This window comes from Salvelinus alpinus, chromosome 16 (assembly GCF_045679555.1).
Source record: "Salvelinus alpinus chromosome 16, SLU_Salpinus.1, whole genome shotgun sequence".
NCBI classification, from domain to species: domain Eukaryota; kingdom Metazoa; phylum Chordata; class Actinopteri; order Salmoniformes; family Salmonidae; genus Salvelinus; species Salvelinus alpinus.
The window spans coordinates 18,668,694-18,688,071 of record NC_092101.1 but is presented as its reverse complement, the minus strand read 5'-3'; the positions used below and the strand labels follow the sequence as shown (position 1 = coordinate 18,688,071).

The following is a 19,378-nucleotide window of genomic DNA, read 5'->3' as shown; positions in this document are numbered from 1 at the left end:
CCTTCCGCCAGACCGGATCGGCCGGAGCCTTCCGCCAGACCGGATCGGCCGGAGCCTTCCGCCAGACCGGACCGGACGGAGTCCCTCAGCCAGGACCGGACGGAGTCCCTCAGCCCGGACCGGCCGGAGTCCCTCAGCCCGGACCTGCCGGAGTCCCTCAGCCCGGACCTGCCGGAGTCCCTCAGCCCGGACCTGCCGGAGTCCCTCAGCCCGGACCTGCCGGAGTCCCTCAGCCCGGACCTGCCGGAGTCCCTCAGCCCGGACCTGCCGGAGTCCCTCAGCCCGGAGCTGCTGCCCCTTATCCCGGAGCTGCTGCCCCTTATCCCGATGCTGCCCCTTCATCTAGGTGGGTTTAGTTGGAGGGTGGTCATTGGGAGGGGGATACAGAAGCGGGGAGTGACTATGGTGGTGTGGGGACAGCGTCCGGAGCCTGAGCCACCACCGTGGTCAGATGCCCACCCAGACCCTCCCCTAGACTTTGTGCTGGTGCGCCCGGAGTTCGCACCTTAAGGGGGGGGTTATGTCACGTTCCTGACCTATTTATGTTAGTTTGTTGTATGTGTTAGTTGGTCAGGACGTGAGTTTGGGTGGGCATTCTATGTTGTCTGTTTCTATGTTGGTTTAAGGGTTGCCTGGTATGGCTCTCAATTAGAGGCAGGTGTTTGGCGTTCCTCTAATTGAGTCATATTTAGGTAGGTTGTTTCACAGTGTTCGTTGTGGGTGGTTGTCGCTGTGTCTGTGTTTATTGCACCACACGGTACTGTCTCGTCTCTCGTTCGTTCTTTCCTGTTCATGAGTACATTGTTTTTTATGTTCACCAGTTCAGGTCTGTTTAACGTCGTTTGTTGTTTTTGTAGTTTATGCAAGTATAAGTTTTTGTGTTCGTCTTCGTCAGCAAATAAATCTATATGTATTCACAACCCGCTGCACCTTGGTTTAATCCCTGCTCCTCCTCTTCGGATGAAGAGGAGGAGGAGAGTCGTTACACACCCCTTAGTATGTGTGGGGTACAGAGATAAGGTAGTAATTCAAAAAACATGTTAAACACTATTACACACAGAAAGTGGTGGTCGACCACTTTCTGCGGTGGTCGACGTCACCGGCTTTCTAGCTACTGCCGATTCACTTTTCATTTTCCATTTTTGTCTTTGTTTCACACACCTGTTGTCAATCCCACAATCACTTGTTCATTATTTAACCCTCTGTTCCCCACATGGTTTTTGTGAGTGATTGTTTATTTGTATTTTCGGTCTGTCATGGTGTACGTGTGTTCATTACTTTGTATATTTTACTTTTTGAGTAAAGTACGTTTGATTACTCATATCTGCTGACCTGCGCCTGACTCTCTACACCAGATACACCTAGGACCTATTACACAGAGTGTGTCCATGCAACTTATTAGTCTAAACATTTTGAAAAAACATATTTCCACTTTGACATTATGGGGTATTGTGTGTAGGCCAGTAACATAAAAAAAAAACTACATTTATGCACATTTAAATTCAGGCTGTAGTACTACAAAATGTGGAAAAATTCAAGGGGTGTAAATACTTTCTGAAGGTGCTGTAGATTAGAAAGCCAGTGGGCCTAATATAAACTTATAAAATGTTGAATTAACAGGCTTTTACAAGAATAATTAGAATGGCCAACATACTCACAACACACTGTGCATGGCCCGAGTTATATGTATTCATGCAATTATTCCACAGTGACCTACATTACAGTACACAAACAACAACTAACGCTTTAAGGTTAGGCTTTGTATCCAATCATGTGATTTTTTGTAAAAAAATTAAATAAAAAATAACTTTATTTAGGAGAGCATGTTAACATGGATGACCAAATATTTAACTGAATCACCTATTATCTAAGTAGAGGGAAATCAACCAACTAAAACATGCCACCCACTCATCCAAGGCAGAGCAGAACTCCATGGCTAGCTGCTCATACTGTAATACGCTGTAAAAACAAGTTAATTTGAATTTAAATTGGATAAAGCCATCAAAACAACCTGGTTGCTTCCTCCAACAACCCAGACTTTGAGATGAAAGACAAACATTTAGTTTTGCCCCACAATATATCACCTTAGTCCGCAGTAGTTCCTCAGAGGGCATAGTCTTGTTACTGCTCATGACATGGAGACATGGTTCAAAATAATTCAAATATGACACTATTTGAAAAAGCAACACTGGGAACATTTGATTACAATTCAAAAGGTCACATACAAATGTCAAAAAACATCTTGGTTCATTTTCAAAGGCCAACATTTGCGGAGGTGGAAGTTGAAAAAGCTTAGCGCACCATAAAATTGATTGTGCAAGGCAAAAATTAAACGCACTAGATTTAAAGAGTGCATACGCTCAGAGATAAAATAGCAAACAAATACAATACACTGTCATGCAGTAAACATAGAAATTATGAGGGGCAGCAATAGACTCACCTATATCTCAGAAATTTGGAGAGCAGAGTGAAGATGCCCTGACTTGAACAATAACCCAGAAACCTAAAACTCAAAATCAAAAGCAATAAAGGAAGTTCAGAGTATGTGAGAGAGCATACCGGCTTGATGAGCATAAGACCCTTCTGCAAGTCATAGACTGAATGAACAAACTCGCTCCAGCAATGGCAACAAGCCACAGTTAACACAAGTTACACACAAAAACACACACACACATGCCAACTCCTCGACAACCAATCACATCACTTGGTTGTTTGTGGCATAAGAGAATTGAGAAGTTACTGATAAACCAAATGTCATCAATATGTAGGATGTGACTGATGACTAATAGGGAGAGTAGCATCAGACCATACTACTAACTAGGTCTACCACTTCTATGATAAGTGGGAGGAGAGTGAAAACAGGCTCCACGATATATCACCAGATTAATATAAATCTATCAAAAAAGTAAGTAGCGTTTCAGACCAGACAGGCCAGACCAGACCAATGTAGACTTTTAATACACACTGCAGACACAATGAAAAAACTTCTCTGATCAAATTGAATGCATCTGTATCTGTAACACTTACAGTGTGTTTGGAATGCAACTAATTTGTTTGCACTGCAATACAAGGAGCTAATTTTCACCTGGTTTTCAGCGTGCTGTACCACTGCAATAAGCAGTGGAATAAGGCAGGCTTTGCATGCACTATGTCTCATTAGCAACCATTACAGAGCCCAGAGATGTGATAACAACGTGCAAACACACTCTCTGAGAACTCAGGCTGTTTCTATGTAACTAATTCACAAGGGAAACTATCATACATGGGGCCTGTGGAAACAGATGGGTTTCTAAAGTCACAAATCCTCCACTTTTAAAACAGCCCAGATTTAAACCTGTTGTTACATTGCAGTTATAAAGAAGACAATGTCTTTGTATGTGCATGTATACTATCGAAAATTATTATTATTGTATAGGTGATGAATTTCAAATAGATGATAAAGCACAGAAGTAAAATGACAGTATTTGTTTATACAGCACTCTAACCCTCAAAGGTCACAGGAACACATGTGGTTCCTTTGACATTTAAGTGTTATTTAGCAACTCAAAATAAACACTGATGGCTAGCTACATTACGTACAACACAAAAATAAGTGCTTATGACTTTATGAAAGAGTGTGACTGATGTTATCAGTGGAATAACTAGGATTCCTTAGGCAACATTTATGATTGAATATTCATGACATGATTGTAGTACTAAAGAAGCACGCTAAATGGACATTGACTCTATTTCTATAACTAGTTGGCTAGTGTGTCATTATTTCGATTAATAACAAATCAAAAGAAAAAAACATTATTTCACAGGAAACATTTTTACAAACAAATCTAACGTTACAACTGTCAACTTCAGAAGATGGGGTCGGGGCGGGGCGCCTCACATGTCGTTTTGATCCGCGCGCGCCTTCACCAATCCGGGCCAAGAGAGGGACGGTTTGAGTTCAAAATTTGCCGATACACTTTAGATGACAACTTGCGCCCATTCCAAGCTAGTTAGCTAAGCTTATCGACACCTTTCTGAAAATACGAAAACGAATCCAGAAGATTGTGTAATATATTTTTGTTTGATTAAACATGTCGAAGAAAGACATTTATTACTCTGACAAGTACACAGATGAAGCATTCGAGTACAGGTAGGTTGACTTTGTAGCTAGCGGAGCAGCTAATATGCATGCACGCTTGCTTGATATGCTAGCGCAGGCAAGTGTAACGTTACACAACCCCCAGGTTGATTAGCTAGCTAGCCAACGTTGGCTTTTGACAACTTGCTAGCTAGCTTTAGCCGAGAAACAGCCATAATACTTTATTTGGCTAAAATTATAATGATACTTAGCTACTGATATTACATTTATATTTGTTTGCTTTTAGCTGAAGGCTGTATTCATGTGTTTATTTTGCAGTGAGTAACGTTAACTATCAGGTGACTTGGTTAACGTTAGCTAATAATATCAGCTGGTGGTGCCACATGTCCAAAGTTATTTGGGCTACTGCACTGGTACTAAAGTTACATGTAAATCACAGAGGCCTTTCTATTTAGGTAGTAACTAAATTAATTGGTTGAACTCAATGTCCCTTTCCTACACAGGCATGTTATGCTACCGAAACCGTTATCCAAGCTGGTGCCCACTTCTCATTTGATGACAGAAGATGAATGGAGGGGTCTGGGGGTGCAGCAGAGCCAGGGCTGGATCCACTACATGATCCACAAGCCAGGTGAGCTATTGACTGATGTTTCATAGAGCAACATCTCAGCATTACTAATGTTATCTGTTTACTTGTGTCACAAGTCTTCTCATGACTGTTTATGAACAGATTAATCAGGAATTCTTGCTTTTCCGACATCCTCTTTAATACAATTGAAATGTACTAGCCATATTGTATTGCCTATTACATGACTCTGACACAAACCATTGACCTCTTTTCCCCAATCTTATGTTGTCATGATCACATCCCTACAGATGTAAAGCCATTGTTCTGCCATCTGCATGTTTGAAAATAACATAGCTATCTCTGGTAGCTTGAAGTGAGTACTGAATAACTTTACTTGTTTTACTTCTAGAGCCGCATATATTGCTTTTCCGAAGACCTCTTCCAAAAGATTGAGTGGAAATCATCTTCCACATCCCGGAAAACCGCCTCAGTTGAATTGTATGGTCTTTGTTGACTAAACAAGATGTACATCTCTCCATGTGTTTTGGTGTATAGAATAGACCATTTATTTTCAGTTTTTTGAAACTCCTCAAAATGTTGGAGGTATGATAGAGGTAGCCCAAGGAGAGTGGAAGGCAGAAGGCTCGGCCCTGACTAAGAGATGGTGAGCAGTTCTGCTTTGATAAGTGGCAACAATATGAAGATGGAATTTCTCTCATGAGACTTTACCAAGCTTGAATAACATTTGCTACACTTTTATTGATGTTTACTTGTCAATATATGTTGTATTAATGAGCATAGTGGTCAAATGTAGTTATTCTTTTCTTGAACGTGGTATATTTTATTCAAAAAAGAAATGATTTTATTTGTTTTTCTGTGTGTGTGTGTGTATATATATATATTCTTATCAGACAGTACACATTTTGACTGACTAGAGTCACATTTCTGTTCATTCTAAATAGCACTGTTGCTGGATAGTACGTAAATACAATATTTCTTTACTTTCTGTGTGGAAGTTTGTATATGTTCTTTTTCTGTATCTAAACGTCCTTCATTTAATATTTTATAATAAGCCAGCACGGCAGTAGAAATGGTTCTCATTTGTCACCTCATCGAGTTGTTTGTTTTGCAGATAAATCCAACCTTGGTTAGGCCTAGTCCCATATGACGGAGGAACATGGTTGTGTAGTCAGCTACATTGACCACCAGTGGGGTGACAAACTGTCTGATGCCCAGAGAGAATGCTGGGTCCCGGGGCTTGTGGACAATCACCTTCTCAGGGTTACGAGTTCCAGGGCCAGGCTTTAGAGTGGCATTGTTGGGGAAGCCATGGCGACCTAGCATGGAGAAAGCTTGTTGCTTGGGCAGGTAGACACTTGGATCTGTACTGTTGTATCTACCAGGGCCTGTGGTCTTGGACATGTCCTCTGAGGACCCCTGGCTAGCTTGGTGGGGACCTGGGGGCTCATGAGAGCAGGAAGACAGTGCTTGTTAGTTGCTGCTACAGTAGCGAGTGTGGAAGCACATGGTATAGGATGGGGGTCTGCGCTGGATGTTGCATGGAGGAGCATTCTCAGGGCTATATGCCCCTAGTCCAGGAGTCTGGAAAAGCCCTGCTGGTAGAAATGGCTGCAGTTAGCTTTGGCTTTCTAAAAACAAGCAACATTTTAAAGTGGAATGCAATAGGTTAATTTAGAGTATGCATATTTGTGAAGTACGTTCAAGACGTTTAGATCTAACAGCAGAAGGCAAGGCTTGAGCTGTCACATCCAGCTGTATCTTGTTGCCCTACTTCTGTAAGTGGCCTATAAACAGCCACACTCAACAAGGTCCTTATGTAATTAACATCTCTATCAGGAAAATCAACATTTTCACATATCCAATAAATAGCGCCCTGAGCCTGCAGTCCTCTAGTAGGATGCTTTTGATCTGTCAAATAAAAACATGGTTATCCTTGATTTATTGCAATGTTATAGGCACATTAACGCATGAAATCAGCTCTGAATTAAAAGTGTATTTACCTGAAGTTGGTGGGAACTTACTTGATTATCCTCTCACTTTGCCCAGCGTGGAATATGCAGTGTTGCCTTCCCTGACGAAACGGGTGGTTTTTGCATCAATGTAATACTGAGGCTGTCGTTAACACCTTACACTACACAAACAAGAGAAACAATCAAATAACTAGCTGACATACAATACTGTAGTAAGTTTGCCAGTACCCTAAGGACAGTGTCACATTTGGTTGATAAGTGGTATACTGTACTGTTATAGGGTGGTTCACAGCTTAAAAAGTGTTTGGGGTGTCTCCCCTTAGTGGATTTACATTGGCATTACAACATTCAATATTCCCTTTCATGAGCAACTACTTGTTGGGGTAGTTTTCCATAGACCATTTAGGACTTGAATAGAGTAGCTTGGGATCTCTATTGTGACCTCTGTAGTACTCACAATTGTTGCTTATCCTGCCGTGGAAGGAGTAAGCAGGGCTGGTTGGCTTGGTGAAGTCATGGCTGATGAAAGCAATGGTCAGTGGCAGAGCATAATGCCCAGGTCCTGGCCCTGAGCCTGTGGGTTGATGTGTTATGCTCGACCCATTTTGTTTTCCACCAGAAAATGGCCAAAACCAGCTCACTTGCTTTTACACTATGATTTGACTATTAGATGTTAAATTTTTCACCATATTAAAACAACAGTTAAATTCACATTACAGGGTTGACCTTAAAATGAGGGACAGACATATGTGAATCACTAATCACATGAAATAAATAATCTTTTGAAATGACTTTCTCAAAGCAGTAATATAACTAGGGCTTTAAAATGATGGTGAACATTTTGAGAAATCTTGGGATTAAGTTGGTTAAAATCTTCCTAGAAGTCACAGAGGGATGTCAAAATGCTGAAGTCTTAATTCATACACAAACTCAGATTAATTCTTTATGTGGTCTATATTAAAGGGCACTTCATTCAATATAACAGGCTTTTAAAAGTAAAATATTGATGGCACACATTTTGTGGAACGAACCAATATACAACCTGGGGAATGACATTACGTCAGCATACAAATGTTCATATGCCTGTGCACACTACAAGCAGAGCTACTGGGAACTGAGAACATTAACACTGAATAAAGCGAGTTCTGGCTAGTCCAAGCTCTGAGAAATGATCAAATCCTCCAGTCAATGTTCCCTCTCTGACATGATGAAATACATTAAATTACTAACTAGCTAAACATGTAACATTTACATGTTAAATTAACTCATCTCAGAATACACGAGTGATCTGTATTGAATAAGTACAGTACCGTTTCTTCCATTCAGGAAGCTCATCTTTCTCTGCCGGCAATGATGGGGCGCTTTTTCACCTCCCCACAATGGTCAAAGAGATTTACGGTACTACAAGAAGTACTACAAAAAAAATCCTCCAAATCATTACATAAACTGCTCTATTCAATCAATAATAAGATGGCATTTGACAATACAGTATGCACAAAAACACAGGTATAGGGAGCATACTACTGTAGATGTGGACACAAACAGGCTCTAGAGATGCTTCATAGCCAGCAGGTCTTCCTCTCTGTGAGGTGATCTTCTTTGTCAGATGGATGTCAGCTCTCCACTCAGCAGCAACATCTCCCAAGTCCCGAGTTAAATACAGTATGGAGCTCACCTATTCAGAAATGCATACCTTGAAACAGTCTGTGCAGTTAATCACTCCAAAATAAGATCCATTACCATCAAATAGGGCTGGGCGATATGGCCAAACTATCATATCACAATATTTTTCAATTTTTTTACAGTATGGCGGTATTTTATGTTTCTAAATCATAAAAGTTCTTAATATGTTTTATGAGTAGTGCATGGCCCGAGTATGGCAACAAATTAATTCTAAGTGTTTTTTATGGGCTTTCTGCATTCTGATTATACTCAAACAAACTAGGACAAAACTGACAGGGAAGTAGTCCAATTTGTAGAACGTTTTATTTATTTAGCACTGTACTAAATTACTTTTATAGGCAGTATAGTAAAATCTATATCTACCGGTATACCTTAAAAGACGATATATCGCCCAGCCCTACATCAAAGGCCCATGCATACCACTGCTGGCTTGCTTCTGAAGCTAAGCAGGGTTGGTCCTGGTCGGTCCCTGGATGGGAGACCAGGTGCTGCTGGAAGTGGTGTTGGAGGGCCAGTAGGAGGCACTCTTTCCTCTGGTCTAAACAAAGATCCCAATGCCCCAGGGCAGTGATTGGGGACACTGCTCTGTGTAGGGTGCCGTCTTTCGGATGGGACGTTAAACGGGTGTCCTGACTCTCTGAGGTCATTAAAGATCCCATGGCACTTATCGTAAGAGTAGGGGTGTTAACCCCGGTGTCCTGGCTAAATTCCCAATCTGGCCCTTAACCATCACGGTCACCTAATAATCCCCAGTTTACAATTGGCTCATTCATCCCCCTCCTCTCCCCTGTAACTATTCCCCAGGTCGTTGCTGCAAATGAGAACGTGTTCTCAGTCAACTTACCTGGTAAAATAACGGTAAAATAAATAAAATAAAATAAAGGCCATAACAAATAGAGCATCTTGTTTAGAAGGGCCTTTAAAATGAACAAATGTTTGATCTCACTCCAATGCTGTCTCCAACTAGTCCATCATCTCAGCCAGTTAAATGGCAGCCCAGCTCTCCTGGTGCTTAGAAACAATGTCATTACTCGAATTCACTGTCATGTAACACTATCTCCACAGAGCAATTCATGAAACCAAGATCTCCCTCCTTACTCTTTCACTCTCGCTGTTCATCGCAGCGTGGAGGCAGAATATTACACTTCAACCATGCATGCAGTTGCCAGGGAGATGTTCCATGATATTCAGTCTCAGAAACCAGGGCTTCAGCATCGCTTGGTCAGCGAAGTGAGTTTCCCTACTGTACCTTCCCCATTCATACAGCAGACCTCCCACTTGTAATGTAGATATACCATTCACACTTTATATCACAACAGTATCCCTTCGAGACCTGCAAAGCAGTGGAGTGAACAAATAGTATCCTTCTTGACATAGCACAGTATATGAAACACTGAAAGTGAGAAAGACAATGCATATTATAACATATGTAATGTGTAATCTGACAGTTTTCCACCACCATTCCTGTAGTTTGATCATACAGTGGGCTCATGACCCATTCAATAACCTCTACATTGAAAAGGCATATCCATGTGCCGTTTTGACCAGGTATTCATTTTAAACAGCAGCAGAAGCACACACTATAGTTGCCAGAAACTATATTATAACTGAGAACATTGACAAGTGCCTTAACCAACATTAAACATTAACAGGCTCCAACTCTCTCCTGGCTGCTGTTTAGGTAACCTGAGTGTGTTGTTAACAGGGGCAAACACACGGGTTGGTCCAGCTGCACACAGCCATTCCAGGGGTCACAGAGTCACAGCCTTCAAAGCAGAGGGTATTCTGAAAGGCCGCAGCGCTTCATAATGACACAGCTAACTGCTGACAGGATGAGAGGAAATTCTCCTCAGGCTAAACTACCGTATCAAAGGAAATGGACCAACACAACTCCTTAACCACCAGGTCTGCTCCTCGTTTCCTATGTAACATATAGGCCTATACATATAGGGAATAGAATTACTGCTACCTGAGGAGAGACTTACAGTAGCATGTAAAGTTAACTGCAAACAGAGACGTGGATTGTATACAAAGTTTATTCTCTTGTTTTTCAAAAGCAGCTGTATTGAAAATGGATGTGGGGTTACATTGGTTTAAATGTGGTAAATGTACCGTAGTTCCAAACCTTTATTCTTGTTTTAGGATATCAAGAATCAAAAATTTAACAAAACAAAATAGCTTATGTACTGTACAATCAAATCCCTGTCTGTTCAGGTGACAGCTATACCCAAATAGGACTTATTATGTGGAGATATTGGTAGCTTGGTAAAAATGTTTAGAAGAATTGAGCTTATCTTAATCCTCCAGTTTAAGGCTGCAGAAATTCAGTCTCTAGTAGGTTAACACACCAAATAAGTACATAAAGATATCCACTGTACACCTCAGTGTTCGACCTAAGGCTTCCTCAAAATAAGAAAAACAGGTCCATGACATCTTGACATATTTTTTATGAATTAAATGAAGACATCGGTGTAGGTGACAGGACAAAAAGGCAATAGGGGGAGGCATTGGAACAAATAAACCAAAAGAAGCACTAGCTACAAATAAATACCACAGTTAAAAAAAACATTTGTTTTAACTCGGGTGTAATTACACCTCCATCTAGAGGTTACAGAAAAACAATGTAAAGGCACTACAGTGAATATCAAAGACGCTATGGTGTCTACTGTTGAATAGGAGACTGGAGATATAAAAGAGAGAAATACAGAGGGCTGGAGGGGGACTAGCATAGTAACACACACACACACACACACGCGTAGTCCTTCAGTCATTCATATGCGCGCACGCACGCACACCCCCCCCCCCCCCCCCCCACCACCATCTCTTCCTTTCAGGATGGGCAGTCCCCACTTTTCCTTCTCTCTCCACCCACTCTAACATATTAACAAACAATGTACAATTTGGAGATCTGGCTGGTGATGCAGTCGGGGGAAGTTTCTGTGGAGGAGAGAACAGTACACTGAATAAGATCTCTGATGATGTTCATTGCAATTTGATAGAAAGGTATAGATATGCTTTCTTTGATGTAGAGCAGTGGAGGCTCCTCAGAGGAGGAAAGGGAGGACCATCCTCCTAAGTGAATTTCATAAATATAGTAAAACATTTAAAAAGTTATCCTTTTTAGATAAAATTATACTAAATATATTAATGTCACCAAATAATTTATTAAAATATAATGTTTTGCAATGAAGGTCTACAGTAGCCTCAACAGCACTCTGTAGGTTAGCACCTTCGTGTAGCCGGAGGACAGCTAGTTTCCGTTCTCCTCTGGGTAAATTGACTTCAAAACAAAACCTAGGAGGCTCATGGTTCTCACCCCCTTCCATAGACTTACACAGTAATTATGACAACTTCCGGAGGACGTCCTCCAACCTATCAGAGCTCTTGCAGCATGAACTGACATGTTGTCAACCCAATCAAAGTATCAAATATTGAATCTAGTACTGAAAGCATAAGCTACAGCTAGCTAGCACTGCAGTGCCTACAATGTGGTGAGTAATTGACTCAAAAAGAGAAAAAGACAATACTTTAACAGTTTTGAACAAATTAATTTCTTCCAAAATGAAGGAGAAGCAAGAGAGAGAGGGTTAATTAAAAATAAATCACTTTCAGTTTAACTTACTTAGCTAGCAAATGCAGCCTACTTAAACAGCCTGCTCAAACAGAGGGATGCCATTTTAGCTAGCTGGCTATGACTATCCAACACAACACTGGAACTCTTCCAAGTGAAGGTAAGCTTTTGGTTTTACTAATTTATTGCCCCCAGGGCCCGCCGGTGTAAGTGCTCAACTGCTTACTGACTGTACACTGTAACGTTACTGCATGATTGTAGCGGGTTTATTAACGCGTTAGTTCTATTAGCTATGTTGACTATGACTTTACTTTAGCTAATATGGTGACAATGATTTAGCCTGTGTGTAGCAGTTATGATATGGTTTGGCTTGGATATGTTTTTTCATCTGGCCACATATATCTGATTGTGTTGTGCATTGAAGTCCACAAGTGAAGTGAAAAGTTGAGAGGAGGAGAGCGCATAGATGCTAGAAGGAATATAATGTGGCTGCTATGAAAGTGAACTGTGTTTACGCATGATCAGGGGTGTATTCTGTTGAAAAACTTTTCTTAAACGGAAGAAAATGGAACAGGGATTAACATACCTGAATTTGTCCAATAAAAAACGTGTTTGCAACTTAATGATTACACCCCAGATCAGCTAGATGCAGGCAAGAGTGTGCAAGGCAGCATTGAATGTGTCACTGTCTGTCTGTGTCACTGTCTGTCACCTCAAATGTTTCTATCAACCTGTGTGCACCTACGTTGTAAACTTTCCGCCATAAGCTTGGTTGTAGCAACCTCATGATGGGTATAGGGAAAATGTGAGTATCACGTAGTAGCTTCAACCTATCGCTGTTTCATTGAACTGGGTGAATGGAATATGAATGACAGTCTTCCAATATGCTGTAAAATAAATAAGGCAAATCGTCATCACTCATCTTAAACGGCACTGACTGCCACTGATACCATCTATTGCATCTTGCCTATGCCGCTCGGCCATCGCTCATCCATATATTTATATGTACTTATTCCATCCCTTTACATTGTGTGTGTATAAGGTATTTTATTTATTTTTTATTTAACCTTTATTTAACTAGGCAAGTCAGTTAAGTTAAGAACAGTGGGTTAACTGCCTTGTTCAGGGGCAGAATGACAGATTTTTACCTTGTCAGCTCGGGGATTCGATCTTGCAACCTTTCGGTTACTGGCCCAACGCTCTAACCACTAGGCTATCTGCCGCCCCAAAGGTAGTTGTTGTGGAATTGTTAGATTACTTGTTAGATATTATTGCACTGTCAGAACTAGAAGCACAAGCATTTCGCTACACTCGCATTAACATCTGCTAACCATGTGTATGTGACCAATAACATTTGATTTGACGTAGAGGTATCTGAATACACTTTGTTATTACTGAGGAAATAGACTGAAACAGGTTTGAAGGTACAAAGTCACAGTTGAGTTAATTTCAAGTCCTATCCATATTACCACCGTGTTAACAGTTCCAACTCAGTGTTGTTGTGCAAACAGACGGAGAGGTCAGAGGGCCATACCATCGCTCATGGGTGTCCTTTGTGTCCAGTGTGGGTAGCTGGCTATCTGATGGACTGTCCTGCTCTCCCCCCTGCTCCCCTTCCGCCAGCTCAAAGTGGTCCTCCCCCTCCGCAGCGAAGGGTTCTGAGTCTGGGTCATACTCATAGGAGTAGTAGGACACCTCAGCCATGGAACCCTGCTCTTCCTCACCTACAGCATAAGAGAGGGACAGAGAGAGGGGAGGGATGTTGAAAAAAATATAAATAATAAAGATGTGAGACAATTGTTCAACACACTTTTTTTTGAGAGAACACTAGTTTTGGATAAAAAGTTAAGGGGTATAACAGTATGTTTCCACAGAGAATCTACCAAAAATGAGTTAATTGTACAAAGTGGCCAGTAGGGGTCACTATGTCCTTTAAAAGTTCAGCCTCACGTAAAGCACTGCATGCACACTGTTCCTTTTGGAAATCATATATTTCAGATGACTACACACACTACATTCCATTTATTTTAACCAGTCTCTTAAACATAGTGTTTTGTTGAATTAATCGTGCACTCAGCTCTGATGCTGTTTCACCACTAAGGGAGGAACTGATTCCAACGTCTCAATGTTTTCACTAAATCTGTTGAGAATGCTGTCAGATTCTTGGCACACAAAATCACATCCATCACAATCTACCTAACCTAACACACAGTGTAGCTCAGGTCAACAACATATAATAGCTCAGCATTACAGTTTGCACAATGTTCATTGAGTGTAATAACATGTTTTCTGTACGTGTGTACCGCTAGAGTTTTAATGGCATTCCTGTGGTGAGGTGTCTTCCAATGTGAAGCATCAGTCTTTGTACTGAGGAGACCTTTGACCTTTGTGGAACTCCATTACGGCTACTGTGAGCTGCAGGCTGGGAACAAGTCAGCACATGCATAGGCCACATCAAACACACACGCACGCACACACGCACGCACGGACTTGAGCCTACTCTATATCACACCCACGATCCCTGCTACACACCAACATAAAGAATGATATATCTGACCAGGAGTTCTGTAACAAGTTATTTCAGCATGACATGTAAGTGAACCCTGTGGTGGAGCAACAAATATCCCCTTTAAGAAAAACGATCCACCTAAGTGAAGCCTATACTCTTGTTTATCTGAATGTGAGAGTAGCCTGTAGAGGTGATCTACTGAGGAGTCAGTGCTCTACTTCCCCCTCTCCTCACCTTTCCTGCAGACTGGGGCAAGTCCCAACAGCCCCCAGCACACTGCAGGCAGACAGAGTGATCAGACCTGGAGGACAGGAGGGAAGGAAGGGCAGGGGCTCTCATCTACACCTCTAGCTCTTCTACAACAATGATCAAACTCCTTAGACTTATTTTTACTTGTAAAAATGATCAAACTCTTTATAAGCCAGAAGAAGCAGATGCATGTTGGTGGACATATACTTTACAGTGGGTGTAGGTTAGAGCAAACTATTGTAGGCAGTCTGTATGTGAATGTTCTCAGAGGGTTGCATGTGTATAGTCTGAGCGGGAATAAGCTCCAATCCCTCATACGATACAAATCAATGGATACATGCAGATATACATTTACAGTGGGCACAGTAGAGGTCTGGTCCTCCTCTGTCAGGTGTGTATACAGTGTTTCGAGAGTGGGAACAGAGCAGAGCAGGGTTCCCTACAGTATGAGCCGCCTGACACGCCTGCACATGTCAACGCAAGCTTCACTCAGAGGTGATATGCCTGAACTCTCCAACCCCTGCTTTTGGCTGGCACTCACAACACACACTCTTCACACTCCTCAATTCTCACACACACTCCCTCCTGCAGCTGGGAACAGCTGGCATCCAATGAGAGACAGGGGTGGGGGAGGTGTAGAGAGAGGAAAAGAGAGAGTGGTGTGTGTGTGTGTGTGTGTGTGTGTGTGTGTGTGTGTGTGTGTGTGTGTGTGTGTGTGTGTGTGTGTGTGTGTGTCTGTATGAGTGTGTGTGAGTGAGTGCTTTGCCTGGCACTGTATTTACCTTTGTGTACAGCCACAGGAGCTTGCCCTGGTTCCTCGCCTGTTGTAGTCTCTCTGTCCTCCGTGGTGGATTCCGCTGTGTGAACAAAGACACAACACAATGACAACAAGCCAATGTTACACGGACCACATATTAAACTGTACGGTTACAGTACAAGTGTGATATCTTTTCCCGTATTTCCAACATGGGTGCATATCTCTAAATTACCCATACACAAACAAGCGACAATAGGAAGGTCTAAACACGTATCCGTTCCTTCTGATAATCTACTGTATGAAACATTTGGCACAGGCAGCCTAGTGTTCCCACACAGGTTTTGTCTGTGTCTTTTCCCAATCCGCTCCACAACAAGAAGGCTCCTTTGTTGTTGGTCTGTGCGTCGGAAAGGAATGTGACAGGGTTTTCAAAGGCCTGGACAAAAGCACTCTGTCATTTGGGGTGCCCTGTAATATAGCAGCGCTGGGAAGCTCTCCTCACAAACTTCATCCAGCCTGCACCTGAACAGCTGTTACCAGCCACACACACACACACACACACACACACACACACACACACACACACACACACACACACACACACACACACACACACACACACACACACACACACACACACACACACACACACACACACACACACACACACACACACACACACCACCCTTTCTTCTCCTACTTTTGTGTGTGTGTGTGTGAGATAGATTATGTGCATGTTGGGCTGCCCTGCACCCTCTTCCAGCACATCCTCTCTTCAATTCCTCAAAGGGTGTTTCTAATAATCAAAACATTTTGGAGACATATTTTCGGTGGATGTAATGTTTGACTATGAAATAGATCATGTTTTAGCTCTTCAATGTGTGGCAGCTGACCGATAAATTAGAGCCACATGTGAGCGTGGCTGGCAGAGACACTGGGAGGGTTCAGAGCCTGGCAGTGTTATTAGCAGTCAGTGGGTGTGGGGGCACAGCTGTAGCAGCTTTTAATTAAATCCATTCAGAGGATGAATTCACATCAAAGTCATGAATTGATTAATTGGCCATTACTGTAATTAAGGATTTTTCAACTAATTAACTTAATTTCAAATGGAATGGAGCCCATCCCTGGTAGAGTAGTCTTACTCTCAGGACACTGGGACATGGGCACTTGTTCTATGCGGGTCCCGTTGCGGCAGGCAAAGACCTCCATCTGGCACTGATTCTGGTAGAGATGTCCGTCTGAGCCACACACCAGCTCCCCGTCATAGCCACAGTCCCTGTAACAGGTGCAACGCTCAAACCTCTCCTCCTCCAGACAGCCAAACACGTTGTTACATTGGTTCCCCTGGACAAAGCCTGGGTCAGAGGAAACACACAGGACAGGATCTTTTGCATTTTTCTAACAATGTTTATCAACATTGTGTGACTTTAGTTGTTACATTTAACCATCATAATAGAGCTCATCAGCTTGTCGCCCTAAAAAACGGAAATGAGTTACCTCTGATTCGTTCAGCCATTCCTATGGGGAACATGAATGGGGAAAGAATAGGGTTTTGGGATAAACGCCCAAATAAGGTCTGAGGTAAATACTAGTGCTTTATGTGTTTTTTTTGGTTACATAAACGCTTCAAAATTCACAAAAAGTGATGCTAGCTGATGCAGATTATCATAGACCAAAATGTATACGATTTCTTAAGCCTGCGTTTACCACAGACCTTATTTTCTACGTTTATCCAGTGCCGACATGGGTCAGGTAAAGGGTAGGAAATAGAGAATACATATTTCATAGGGAGGAAAGTTGAGAGAGAGAGAGAGAGAGAGAGAGAGAGAGAGAGAGAGAGAGAGAGAGAGAGAGAGAGTGAGAGTGTGTGAGAGGATGTGTGTGTTGATGAGAGCGGTTCCCCAGGGTCCGAGCATGGTCTTGGTTCCAGCTGCACGGGGTCCCAGCCCCTCAGCCTCTCTCTCTTTGCCACTCTCTCAGCCAGGCCGGCAAAACACAGTGCCAACACACACAGGGTCATCCACTCATCACCACGGTGACAGAGGCAAACTTCAACATTTGTTGTAGCAACATCGGTCCTCGCTAATGAGAGAGTGTGTGTGTGTGTGTGTGTGTGTGTGTGTGTGTGTGTGTGTGTGTGTGTGTGTGTGTGTGTGTGTGTGTGTGTGTGTGTGTGTGTGTGTGTGTGTGTGTGTGTGTGTGTGTGTGTGTGTGTGTATGTGTGTGTGGTTGTGTGTCGCTGAAACGAAAACACTCGGCTCGGCACGATGACAACCAGGGCCAGTGGGCATTCCTGTGTGGGCCTGTTTTTCTGTTTCTTCTCTTTCCAATATCGGCCCGTGCCAATAACAATTTAGGCACGACACACACGCTCTTAGAAAGCATAGGGACAGGGAGGTTTACAGAGGAGCCCCGTGAGACATGTCACACTTTCACTCTCTCTCTCTCTTAGCTAAGCTTAATGGGCACTCACACAAATATAATGGTGTAGTTCCATTAATGGAAATACAGTAGAGTGTTGTAACTCGGTGGTGTAGCTCTTACCTATCCACTGGTTGGTTGAGCTCTCCACCTCGTTGCACGTGGTGCCATCACACAGCTCGCGGGCCAGTGGACTGCTCTCGCTCACGTTGTAAAAGCGGGTGGCCTCAAACGCTGTGGAGAAAGAGAGAGTGTGAGAGAGAGAAAGACAGAAACACACACACACAAAGATTTGTATGAGTGGTGGATGCACCTCTCTCTCCACAAAACAACGCTGTCTCTATATTTTAAACCACATACTATTGAATTCCAATTTCCTCTGAGAGAAGGCTGTCGGTAAATCATACTAAATCATTGTGAAGATGGAGGAGGGTTTCCCTGCTCGCAAAGTGAGCATATTCATAACATCAGAGGCACACCTGGTTCGTAGTAGTCGTACACCTTGACTGGAACAGGCGCTGTCTTGCCCACTATGTACTGCCTGACAGCCTGGAAGGCCACACACGTCATACACTGACTGGAGATCTGTGTGGTGGGAAAACACAGAGACAGGTCAAATGTTAACCAGTTAGAATTGATCACACAGTACAGTACACCACAGCTATAAACAGATCACAATGGTGATATACTGGTACCTCATCAAAGTAGAAGAGGACCTTCCTTCCATCCACTTCGTACCTCTTCAGACCAACCCTCTTGTCCATCAGCAGCTGTTTGATGAGAAAAGGGGAGAGGATGGGGTTCAGTACATATTCTAATCTAAAATTAACCAAACATTCAATAACATCCCTTTCAACAAACACTATTATACAGTACAGAACCACTGTCAAAGCCTTTTAGTTTAAAGGGGTAAATACAAAGCTTTTTTGTTGTCTCAGTATTCTGGTGACTTCATTTCAGCCTAGTTGTACAGTAGGTAGGTCAAGTCTGTTTACAAGCTGAAGAGAGGGAGCCAGAGACAGCTTCCAATAACAGTATCAGTGTCTATGAGGGAGTTGCTGTTTCCAGCGTAAGGGGTTGGGTGTTGGGGGGAGCATGGGGGCACGGGTGTTAACTCCTCCCACAGGGCTCTCTAGAAGGTGGCAGTCCTACGGACAGATGAAGTTTATGAGGTGCTCAGCCTGAGCTGGCGCCACTGGGACACACACACACACACACAGAGTTCGGTAGAGAGTAATAGAGTGTGTGTATGTCTGTGTGTGAGTAGGCTGTGTGTTGGCTGTGTTGTTTGACAATAACTATAATTATAGTAACAACTTGAAATGTATTCCATTCACCTTCTCTTAGCACTTAAAGTAAAATAAAATAGGTAGCATAGTTAATGTGAGGCATTTTGTTCCATTCAGCTCAGCCCCATTATACTGATAAAAAGAGCCATAGAGACATAAGCCAAAGTGTGTTGTGTAATCATTCCAAGTAACATTGATGAAAACAACAACACATGACTGCATAAGCGAGGCTCCATCTCGTAAAGTGAGGAATCCTGCTGGT

At 42.5% G+C, this 19,378-nt stretch overlaps 4 protein-coding genes across 4 annotated transcripts in view; 1 reads left to right on the top strand and 3 right to left on the bottom strand.

Annotated features, from left to right (window-relative positions):
• Nucleotides 1-2,624, bottom strand: part of LOC139541037 (SHC-transforming protein 2-like) — a 32,760-nt gene extending 30,136 nt beyond the window's left edge. Inside the window, exon 1 of the mRNA XM_071345198.1 lies at nucleotides 2,441-2,624. The gene's annotated coding sequence lies outside the window, so the exon portion shown is untranslated. The remainder of the gene's footprint in view (nucleotides 1-2,440) is intronic.
• Nucleotides 2,625-3,941: 1,317 nt separating this feature from the next.
• Nucleotides 3,942-5,652, top strand: LOC139541036 (cyclin-dependent kinases regulatory subunit 1-like). The gene is made up of 3 exons (XM_071345194.1): nucleotides 3,942-4,129; nucleotides 4,582-4,709; nucleotides 5,056-5,652. The coding sequence occupies exons 1-3, from the start codon at nucleotides 4,071-4,073 to the stop codon at nucleotides 5,097-5,099; spliced, it is 231 nt and encodes a 76-aa protein (XP_071201295.1). The 5' UTR covers nucleotides 3,942-4,070; the 3' UTR covers nucleotides 5,100-5,652.
• Nucleotides 5,653-5,750: 98 nt separating this feature from the next.
• On the bottom strand, nucleotides 5,751-7,972 carry LOC139540598 (ciliary microtubule associated protein 1A-like). The gene is made up of 3 exons (XM_071344422.1): nucleotides 7,948-7,972; nucleotides 7,095-7,211; nucleotides 5,751-6,103 (listed from the first exon to the last, which is right to left on the bottom strand). The coding sequence occupies exons 1-3, from the start codon at nucleotides 7,970-7,972 to the stop codon at nucleotides 5,751-5,753; spliced, it is 495 nt and encodes a 164-aa protein (XP_071200523.1).
• Nucleotides 7,973-10,342: 2,370 nt separating this feature from the next.
• The window catches only part of LOC139541034 (C3 and PZP-like alpha-2-macroglobulin domain-containing protein 8), a 45,246-nt gene continuing 36,210 nt past the window's right edge, over nucleotides 10,343-19,378 (bottom strand). The window contains exons 37-43 of the mRNA XM_071345191.1: nucleotides 18,523-18,597; nucleotides 18,307-18,412; nucleotides 17,951-18,061; nucleotides 16,549-16,761; nucleotides 15,432-15,506; nucleotides 13,426-13,615; nucleotides 10,343-11,257 (exon numbers count right to left, since the gene is read on the bottom strand). Coding sequence (XP_071201292.1) covers nucleotide 11,257; nucleotides 13,426-13,615; nucleotides 15,432-15,506; nucleotides 16,549-16,761; nucleotides 17,951-18,061; nucleotides 18,307-18,412; nucleotides 18,523-18,597 — 771 coding nt within the window. The 3' untranslated portion in view covers nucleotides 10,343-11,256. The remainder of the gene's footprint in view (nucleotides 11,258-13,425; nucleotides 13,616-15,431; nucleotides 15,507-16,548; nucleotides 16,762-17,950; nucleotides 18,062-18,306; nucleotides 18,413-18,522; nucleotides 18,598-19,378) is intronic.